The 10285-nt window shown below is 38.4% G+C and overlaps 1 protein-coding gene and 1 long non-coding RNA gene across 8 annotated transcripts; one reads left to right on the top strand and one right to left on the bottom strand.

The window, feature by feature from the left end:
• Positions 1-257: 257 nt before the first annotated feature.
• On the bottom strand, positions 258-3381 carry LOC112295008 (uncharacterized). Of its 6 annotated transcripts, none has more exons than XR_016498275.1 (6): positions 2758-3381; positions 2343-2606; positions 2038-2111; positions 1307-1378; positions 1091-1180; positions 258-951 (listed from the first exon to the last, which is right to left on the bottom strand). It is a non-coding gene; the product is annotated as an uncharacterized LOC112295008 (long non-coding RNA). The 6 variants fall into 6 exon arrangements; XR_016498277.1 differs by having other exon boundaries at positions 1307-1357; positions 2758-3369; XR_016498273.1 differs by having other exon boundaries at positions 1289-1378; positions 2343-2611; positions 2758-3355.
• Positions 3382-6289: 2908 nt separating this feature from the next.
• Positions 6290-9464, top strand: LOC112295064 (origin of replication complex subunit 2). Of its 2 annotated transcripts, none has more exons than XM_024546200.3 (7): positions 6290-6641; positions 6827-6973; positions 7274-7380; positions 7655-7787; positions 8036-8312; positions 8794-9021; positions 9180-9464. In XM_024546200.3, the coding sequence occupies exons 1-7, from the start codon at positions 6477-6479 to the stop codon at positions 9377-9379; spliced, it is 1257 nt and encodes a 418-aa protein (XP_024401968.1). In that variant the 5' UTR covers positions 6290-6476; the 3' UTR covers positions 9380-9464. The 2 variants fall into 2 exon arrangements, with proteins under 2 accessions (XP_024401968.1, XP_024401969.1); XM_024546201.3 differs by having other exon boundaries at positions 6293-6641; positions 7274-7365.
• Positions 9465-10285: the final 821 nt, after the last annotated feature.

The following is a 10285-nucleotide window of genomic DNA, read 5'->3' as shown; positions in this document are numbered from 1 at the left end:
TCTTATTTCTTTAAACATAAATCTATAAGTATCAGACATGACTTTGAGACCCTACTTTTTCTCTTAATATTTTAGACACTTGTTGTATGTAAATATATATAAAAAAAAATCATTAAAAATATGAAAAATTGAAATATTTAATTTCTTTGCAAATTTTAAAAAGAAGCCTCATATTACATAGGAGGTGCTCTTAAGATTTTAAAAGATCATATGAATATCAATTTGGTGCATATTATTCTATTTGACAATTAACAATATCAACAAGACTTGAAGACAAGTGTTTATTCACTGTTAGAGGTTGTCACCAGCGCTTATGTATAGACAAATTTGGCTGACTTCCCTTATACATCTACCATCTCAGGTAAAAGCAACCTCTGAAAATTTCAGATCTAGGGAATATGTATGCGTCTGTCAGCTCTTATTCTAAAAATACAGAACAATACTATCTAAAAAACGATTTCTATCGCCGATGATTCGGATGGAATGGGATAACTGTAGATAGCTGGACCAATACGCTTCAGACTCGAACTGTTACCATACTTAAGTAGAAACCTCCGAATTCCACTCACATAGCTGAGAACAGCAAATCATTCAGAATTTTGAGAGTGCGCAAAAGCTTAATTAACCGGCCTCCCCGCTGCTGTCGAAGCAATAATCTTAGTGCGATAGTGGTGGAAGATCGTTGAAATCTATTTCTCCCATATACCAGCGCTCGAAAGCGGCAGTCCAGTCCTCCGTACTTGGCACCAGCTCGCGTGAGCCAACGTGTCCCGCACCAGCACAGGGAGCTCCATCCGATGAAGCAGAGGCGTGAAGGAGATGCGATACACGCGATGTCGGCACAGAACTCATGGGCTCCACCGCTGCTGACGAATGCAGAGACTCAGGGGTGCCACGTAGATGCCACATCATCCCGAGAACGGTGGGGTCATCACATGGCTCTGGTAGCACCTGCAACTCCACCCAACACCAGGAATTCAGCAAAACTAACCCCACGTGTCACCCTCTCTTTCGTCGAAATGTAATCATTACTCATGCCCGACAAGAATCAGTCACTCAGTCAAACGTGCGACACGGATACTACGCTCACCGTTTTGGAAAAAGAAAAAGATCTCGAGCTGGTGGCTGAACATGACATCAGTCACACCTCTCCACGACGGAGGCACTCCTCACGACTCTCCTGCACACACACACACCCATTTCACCATCTTAGTCAACACAATGAGACCCACACAACTGTAGATGCTCTACTACTCCGCAGCAAGACGGACACTTTCCTAAATAATACCTTCATGCCCAGCTGTACCTCGCCGCGTACAACCAAATTCCCGCGCCGCAACTGCTCTGCATATCGCTCCTGATTTTGCTCCCGATTCCGCTTCCGTTTCCACATCATCAATTGAAGAACCCAAAATAAAAGGAGAAACAACCCAGGAGAACACAAAAAGAAGCGAAGCAAAGAGTGGATGGAATGAAGCGACTGAAGGGATGAAATAAAAAGAGCCCACAGAAGTCACTGGGAAAGAAGGCAAAACTGAACAGATAAACAAAAAGAAAAAAAAAGAGGTGTCAAACGACAAAAAAAGAAAAAAAAGAAAAAAGAAAAAAACGATAACCAGACGAAGAAGAAGAAAAAGAAGATTGCAAAATCAACACATAGAAGAAAAAAGAAAAAACAACCTACAATCAAAACAAAAGTCTGAAATCAATCATACACCAGTATCAGGCCATGAAGACTCATCCCCAAATGTCACCAACCAGAATAAGGTGAATGGTAAAATGACCAGGACGAACAATCGCGTCCAAAGCAGGACTGAACAATTTTGATATGGTTGTTGCACACAACCCTCCCCCTCAATAAACTCGAACAAACAAATTTACAATCAACACAGTTTCATCCTACACGCTCATTCGTCATCAGCACATCAATTTTGAAGGAAGAATATACTCTTGTTGCTTTATGCCCTGGCATGTAATCATCCACACAAGCATGCACAGCATCATCTTCAATACCATAGCATTGTACAGGAAACGTACCACAACTGCATTTGCCCTCAGTGGTGTCTCACTCTGGCTGGCTTCATCACTTGTTATCACGAAGTCTGTAGACTCTGCATCAGGATTGTGCAACTCGTCACTCAGAGGACCATGCTCACCCAAGCATCCAATCGCCACTGAGGTTGCGACTGGGTTACATAAAAGATTGACGACCTCAAAGTCGGCCACGTGCTCCAGTGTTACAAGACAACAACAGTCTAGAGGGCATCGGTTCACAAATTGAACAAAATGTCACCCATGCATGCCATACAGGAGACAATGACAAGCCAGGGTAGTTGTGTTACCGGACGTTGACGAACCAGACACAAACGTAACCCCGTTCTCTACGGGATTTCCACCTCCTTGGTTCCTCATCCTCTTATTTGATCTGGGTCGGCAATACTCGAGTAAACAATCGTACAGACTTTCTGTAATCTGAGCAGCCAGCTTCCTGTCTCTGAAGTCCTCTGGCGTCAACTGCCTGAACTCCTTGTTCTTGTTCTCACAAACCTGATTTATTGTCTTCAACGATTTCGTAACCGTATCTATCCTCCTTCGACACTCATCCCCTGTCCTTTCGGACACGATTCCCGCCACGTCCCCCCATGACCGTGTCATCAGACGCAATTGTGTGAAGAAGCTGCCACTTCCTTCCAGCTAAAAACAAGAATGAGTTCCAAGTCCACGAGAATTCATCAGGCAGAGAGATGGGATGTGCACCTTAGTGTGTTGACCCCGTTGATGCAACAATCTTGTGACCCCGTCCTCCAACTCTTGCCCACAGCACAAAAGTACGTCAAAGCAAAGTTCTAACCACCGGGTTGTTTACTGGTTCATGCATTCACTTCTTCTCACCATTTCCAAATCAACCTCGACGTCCGTGCTTGGAAGCGTGCCAGACTCACCATATCTGCGAGCAACCCTACAACCCTAATCCTCGGAGTGCCCAGAAGTGAGGCAAGAAGCGCCGGCTCAAACGTAACAAAATTGGAGAAAAAACCGCACATCGAGCTTCCGATTCTCGTCAGGGCTCGGGCTGGTGAATATCGGATTTGCTACAGTTTCGAAACACGGAAGAATAATTGCCGACTCCAAACGAGAGAAGTCGCAAGCATCGATTGGATCCGCGTGTGAGGTGTTATATCGGAATCCGTGAATCCACAGTGAAACCATGCTTACAAGTTTCCTCCGACATTGACAGTCGGGGAGAGTATCGGAACTGCTACAGGATGTCGGAGGCGCAACAGTACTGGGGCGAAGACGTGAAAGTACAGAGAATTATCAGAACAGATCGAAAATCAGTTCCAATATGATGTTCATCCTTCAATGACTATGCAGTGGGCACAAGGGTGCACAATATAATATCAAATAGCATTTTTGGGGGAGAATTGACAACTTGAAAATTAATTATCATTTCTATTATCATTAAAATGACTACTATAATATTTCATAACTAGTTTTTAGTTATCTATTTTTTTTTTTTTTTTATTTGATGGCTTTGTATGTTTAAAATGTAATAATTTTGTTTAAAGAATTAACTTATTAAAAACAAATTCTACATTATCTGATACCTTTTATAACTTTGTAAAGGTTGCAACTTTATTTTCTATCTATAATTGTACATCATTTATAACTAGATTAATATATATTGTTATTCTAAAATATTAAAAATTTAAATATATGTAGTAGTTGACAAGTTGTTAATTTTAGATATTATGTTGACTACAAATATATTTCCTGAATCAAATCATCCAAATTATGATAGTATAAAAATTAGAAAGAAAAAAAATAAAAACTTTTTAGTACTAGCCTTATGTCCAAGCCACTTGTTATTGAACCTTTGCTCTAAACTACAACACTTTAGTCATATATTTGTTTGCAATCTGAAAGTTTAGAGCTTAAGCATACTTTGCTACATGTTTAGTAAAGACTTAGTAATTACTTTCAAAAATCACTACATTGTATTATCTTATATCAAATATTAATCCACAAGACTAAGACAACATTATTGACTTTGCCAAATTAAATGAGTTGAAGACAACACCTCTATCATAAATGAGTACACACCAAATTCAATTGCAAGTAAGACTATATATAACTTAACTTCAATTAAAAATTAAACATGAAAAATAGAATCAAAATAACCTAAAAATTATTGATTACATAAATTATTTAGATAAGACTTTAAATTATGAGAAAAATAATTTAATGACAAAGAAAAAATTATATATATATATATATATATATAGTTAAGTTACTTTTATTTAATTAAGACTATAAGATATCTTTGCTCAAGCAACTACTTATTTTCTTGTTTTCATCTAATTTAATCCAAGTATGTAGTTTTTTAGGTAGATTAGGTATTTCTAACTCAGCTTTGGTTCGTGTATTTTATTGTATGGATTTTAGGTAGATCAAATATTTCTAACTTAATTTGTACTTATTGATCTATATTTCATCTATTTATTGGATTCTATGAGTCTAAAATCTATTACTTTGTTTAGCCAAGGTGATTAACATTCTATCCACAATATTTGAAGTATAGTATATAATAGTCTTAGAAGTTGGTATAAAGAATTAGTAGGAGACTTAAATATCTAGCTTAGATTTTAAGCTCCAAAGTAGCAATGAGAACAAATCACAATATTACTTCAATAGTTGGCAAGAAGATTTAATTTTATAGTTAAAATCTTCATTCTCTTTGAAAATATCAATTAGATTACCATCTTTGGAGTTTCATTTTTTTGTTACTTTTTACAAGTTATGAGTACATAACACAATGGATTTTGCATGAAAAAAACTAATATATCAAATTTAAAGTATTGATGGAATTCTTAACTTAACAAAACTTTGGGCCTCACTTATAGTAGGCAAAGGGATTTATACATTAGAGTTGAATCTACAAAATCAAGTATCTCCTCTACAATCACTCTAATATCTTGATACTAAGTCTTTCTAAAAGCAAGCATATAGACTAGAGTTTTATTCAAAGCTTGTTGTAGAGCATTGGTTTGTATTACTTTTAAGATACAATGTTTGACTATGACTTAAAGTTTGTTTGTTTCTTTGTGTAATTGCTATTAAGCTATTTAAAAAATTAATACTTTGTGTAGGTTGTTGCTAATATGACAATAGAGCCATCACATCCTAGTTTTAATTTAGGCAATCATATTCTTAAGCCATATCATGTAGAATATAACAAACACATTATATTGATGAGTGCATTTAAGTGCATCCTCAAGATGAGTGTAGTCAATATCTATAATCTTCTGCAATTTGGACAATAAAAGCCTCAATTTTTGGCTCAAATATCTATTACACACTAAGCCATGTTATATTTGTTTTTGTAGATAAGCCACAATAATCAATAAAATAAAAACTTCAGTAATCTAATAAACATATTAAAATTGTATAGTTTTCTATTATATATTAAAAAAACATTAAATTATGTATTCTAAACTTAACCACATTTTGAGGCACAACCACTAAATACACCACAAAAAGAATATTGACATCCTATACATGGAAGAGCTATGAAATAATTTTATTTGAGCTGCCATCATATAAAAAATTGAGGATGTATGATTGCATGACTTTATAAAACTTATGGAGATATGCTCATTATTGGCTTACTGAAGAGATTAGTATCATCAAATCTACATGTCGATTCTACTGAACATGTGAAATACCACGTCACACAGTAATGTTGCATTGTAATTGCTATTACAGAGATATTGTATTTTCCAAAACAGTGAGAAGCAATAGTAAGTAAAATTTGACTAGTTTTTCCCACCACCAAAACACATTCTATTTGAATGACACAACCAAAATAACATCAATTGACTGTCAAGTATCACAAAAGCAAAGCCACCAACAATCTCTCCAAAACATGATGATTTTCAACTACAATTAAAAAAAAAAAAAATCATTGAATCGAACAGTACACCAGAAAAAACTACCCTATATATATATATATATATATATATATATTTTCATCACTCTAAATGTTTAAATCCAATATTAGCATATGAGCGTGCAACTGGTTGGTACCTTCAAGAGGAAAACAAAGAAGAAAGAAACATGAATGGGGACGGATGAAGAAATAGACAACAGACGAAGATACAATAAATGGATGAAAAATGAGTGGATGGAAGATGTTTTGAAGGATGTATTTCGTCGGGCAGGCTGAAACCTCTTCGAGGGGTTAACTCGGGCAGGTGCGCTGGAAAATGCACGCTCCTCCTCTACACACACACACACTCGAATCCATCGCAATCGCAATGCCTCAATGCAATCGAAGTCGCTAACCTGAGTCTGGGATGCGTTAGCGAGCTTTTGAGTCCAGGAAAGTATTTGGGTAGTTTGGATCAGGGTAAAAGCGTGCATGCGTTGAAGAGACGAGTGCGAAGGAATTTGAGGTTTAGGTTGGATCAAAGGGTATGGACGGCCGGAGGGGGTGCAAGAGAGCCAGCGTCACAGACGACGAGGAGCAAACTCCAAAGAAGAAGCGAGGTCGCCCACCTGGGAGCCGGAAATCTCTTGCTGCCGAGCAAACACCTGAGAAATCTGTTTCGGCGAATCAAACGCCGTCAAAAACGCCCAAGGTGAGCGGGTGGCTGCCCAGAGCTTTACCTCATGCGCGTGCATTGGCTGCTTTGATGAGTAAGTGCATGCGGTGATGATCGGAAGATTGAGTTTGGAGTGTTGTCACTTCAACCTCGATAGTGGAGTAGGAGCTGGATGTTGTGTTGGAAATGGATGTGAGAGTTTAAATTGGCTCATGGTGCAGGTTGTGAGTTTTTTGGAGACGTTGGATGAAATTGGAGAGGCGGCTCCGCATGCTACTCCGCAGAGTTTCTTTCGGGTGAAAGAAGGGAGTGGGGTTGGGAAACGAGTTGCCAACAAAATTGCGGATATTGGAATTGTAGATGAGCAGGTACGTCTTCTTCTCCTTCTATCTCACAGCATCCGCCTATTGTCCAATTACAACTATCTCTTAAGATAGTTGGGTTGAATTGAGCATTTGAAGAAATGAGGACGTTTTCAGGAGATTGGTTTCCTTGCAACATTGTATTGATTGCATATTTTGTCTTTTTGTCTTTTTTTTTCTTTTTATTAATAATTATCGAGGTTTTCATTCTCAGGGTTGATTCACTTACTCTAGAAATGTTGAGAGCATCTTTACATGGAATCTCAATCTCCAGCACTATGTAAATATAGGGTGTTGATATTGCAGGAGCTTCGAGATGCAATAGTAAAACTACCTCAAAAGCATGAGAAGGAGCAAGCTGCACTTCTGGAGGGCTATCGTGCCTTCTACCACAAGTGGTACTTTCAACTGAGGTCAAACATCGGACTCGTCTTTGGCTCATACCGCCTGACTGTACACGCAAGTCATGATTGGAGTTATTGTTGCATTCCTGTTTGATTAACTAACAAGACGGAGCTTTTGGAGAGGCATTGAAGACTTGTACGTTAATGTAGAGATGCATTCGTAAGTTTTGACAATCGTCTTCCAGAAAACCCCGAGAGTCTTGTTCTTCTTGTGTTTCCAAGATTGGATGCAGGTGATTTGTGCGACGATTAATCTTTAACCCTGTTACAAACTTCCGTGCAGTTGTGGATTTGGGCTTCTGATGTATGGGTTTGGCTCCAAAAAGAAATTGTTGGAAGATTTCGCCAGTACAGAACTGAGGGATGGTGCTGCCGTCGTCGTTAACGGATACCTTTCGAATGTAAATATAAAACATGTAATGACCCGCACCTTCGATCTCTTTGAGTGTTAGTATCACATAAAATTAGCCAAATGTTTGATTTGAATGTCTTGCCTCGGCTTCAGTATCATGCCAAGTGACATGCCAACGCAGCAGCGCAATGTGATTGGAAAGTGCTGAGCATGCTCTCAACTTCTGGTGTCAGTCGCTAAGAAGATTTGACATAGATAATAGTAAGAGATGTACCATTTTTAGGGTGTGACACACGGTGATGTCTTACACAGGTGGTACATACAGTAGTGAATGCTGTATGGGAGGCAAGGAAGAAGGGAAAACCGAGTAACAAGGTGAAACAAGATGCACCGGCCAGTTCGAACAGTTTGGTGGATCTCCTGGAATTTTTGACCGACGACGATGATTCGACTCATATTTATGTCGTTGTCCATAACATTGATGGGCCAGGTTTAAGAGATGATGATGTGCAACAAACTCTTGCAAGTCTCGCAAGTTGTAAGCATGTCCGTTTGGTGGCCTCCATTGATAACATAAATGCCCCAATCCGTGAGTATCCTGTAACACAGCTTGTGACATGGAACATGTAGAAGAAAGCAGTGGTTTTGTCTGTCCGATTCTTCAGAAATGAATGGTACGGATTGCATATTTTGATCATTGATAAGTAGTGAATAGTTTCTAGATTCTGTCATACCTGCAGTGAAGCCTTTAAAATGGTGGTTTGATTTCTTTTGAATATTCTGCTATGTGCCCCTGAAAATGTTTTATGTCGGTTAGTGTTTAGGGAATTGGTTGGGATAGTAGTTTAAAAGCAATGAATTTCAGTAAGGTGAAAAGATAAACTGCTATGTGTTATGTTCGTGTTATGTTTATGGAGGCTACATTTGCAAGTAGTCTTGTAGTAAAATCTGAGAAGCTTAATTTATAATCGTGAAGTTTCTCGTAAATAGAAGTCGGCAAAGAGTAGCGACGTCTTTCTGTGTGTCAAGCCTCTCTTGTCTAAAGCACTCTTTATGGTATGTTTGTGCAGTCTGGGACAAGCACATGGCCCGCAACCAGTTCAAGTGGTTGTGGTTACACACTCCAACTTACGCGACTTACAAAGTAGAGGGAACATGCGTGCCACTTCTGTTGACTGCTGGAGCTGCCACCAAAAGTGCTCGAAGTGCTATACTTGTGCTACGAAGTTTAACTCCCAATGCACAGAGTGTCTTTCGAGTGCTTGGGGAGTTTCAGATTAGTCATCCTGATGATCAAGGTATGAAAGGATTTGGTTGGCTGCATGTTACGTATATCAGACTGTCAGAATATCTGGGATTGGGGCGTTCTAAGCTTGCGCTGAGTTCAAAAAGTTGGATTCGTCTATCACAATTGGAGAACTATTGATAATGTGGCTTGTTGAAATGTATGTTGCAGGACTTCCTTTGAATCGGCTTTACACAGCATGCAGAGAGCAGTTCTTAGTGAGTAGTGAAGTGACTTTGCGTGCCCATCTTACTGAATTTAAGGACCATGAGCTTGTAAAGTTTCGACGAGGCGTAGACGGACAAGACTGCATTTATGTGCCTTTGCCTATTGATGCTCTTACGAAGCTTCTGGAAGATATTACCAGTTAGGGTCATGATCTTGTACACTTCAACTTGACACAATTATTGGTCCAAGTAATTCCAGAGGGGGATGCATCATCTTAGTTTCTAATGACACTCTTCGTTATTTGTACACATTGTTTATTATCGATTTTGATTTTAACGATACTAACAAGTTTAACTTCATTGCACTTGAAAGTTCTAACATCCAACAGCATCGGATCGGTTCATTCTTCAAATTGAAGATTTACATGGGGTCTGGCATCAGCCTTCAGTGATAATTCTCTTGGGACACAGTTCATTACAAGATGCACCTAGCTGTTTATCTTAGAACATTACCCACACTTTCTTGTGTTGATATATACAAAATTCATATTCTACATGAAAAGAATTTACCTTAGTACCTGACCACAACTCTTTGTATATGGCGATGATTCCAAGCTGCTGCACATCCACGTTCTCAAAAATGAAGTGCCAAGAGGAATCTGCTGATGGTTTGTACCAATGCTGAATAAACTGATTAGAGGTACAAATACGTAAAAAATGTTCTCCTTGTGAATTAATATTCTCTGTTGCAGTAAAATAACGTATGCATTTACAATGGTTTTTTTTTTTTTTTTTTTTTTTTTTTTTTGACACACGAAGGGGAAGAGTTTCCATTAGGCATTGAAATGAATTCATGGCCGGGGATCAAAATGCCAACCAAGGCATTTGCTTTGGATACCTCAATGCCATCACCTAGTAGTTTAGGGTCAACTTGGACCATTAAGAAAGGTTTTTATTACTTAAAGGTGTATTGCTAATCACTTCAATTGTGGTGGCCACATGGCCCCATTGGTTATCTAGCTTGACCTTGCCCTATCATATATGTATATAGTTATATCTTCTTGTCTTGTCCAATCATGTATGTATATATCAATTTATATAGAAAAAAAT

Source organism: Physcomitrium patens, chromosome 18, assembly GCF_059467195.1.
Source record: "Physcomitrium patens ecotype Gransden chromosome 18, ASM5946719v1, whole genome shotgun sequence".
NCBI lineage: Eukaryota > Viridiplantae > Streptophyta > Bryopsida > Funariales > Funariaceae > Physcomitrium > Physcomitrium patens.
The sequence above is the reverse complement of the archived record's forward strand: the minus strand, read 5'-3'. Positions and strand labels throughout refer to the sequence as shown.

What these genes read in the sequence shown, in the direction of transcription:
- LOC112295064 (XM_024546200.3), top strand. Translation starts at nt 6,477, where the DNA reads ATGGACGGCCGGAGGGGGTGCAAGAGAGCCAGCGTCACAGACGACGAG. An exon ending in TTGGAATTGTAGATGAGCAG is followed by an intron (nt 6,974 to 7,273) that starts GTACGTCTTCTT and finishes TTGATATTGCAG; the next exon opens with GAGCTTCGAGATGCAATAGT. An exon ending in CGAATGTAAATATAAAACAT is followed by an intron (nt 7,788 to 8,035) that starts GTAATGACCCGC and finishes TGTCTTACACAG; the next exon opens with GTGGTACATACAGTAGTGAA.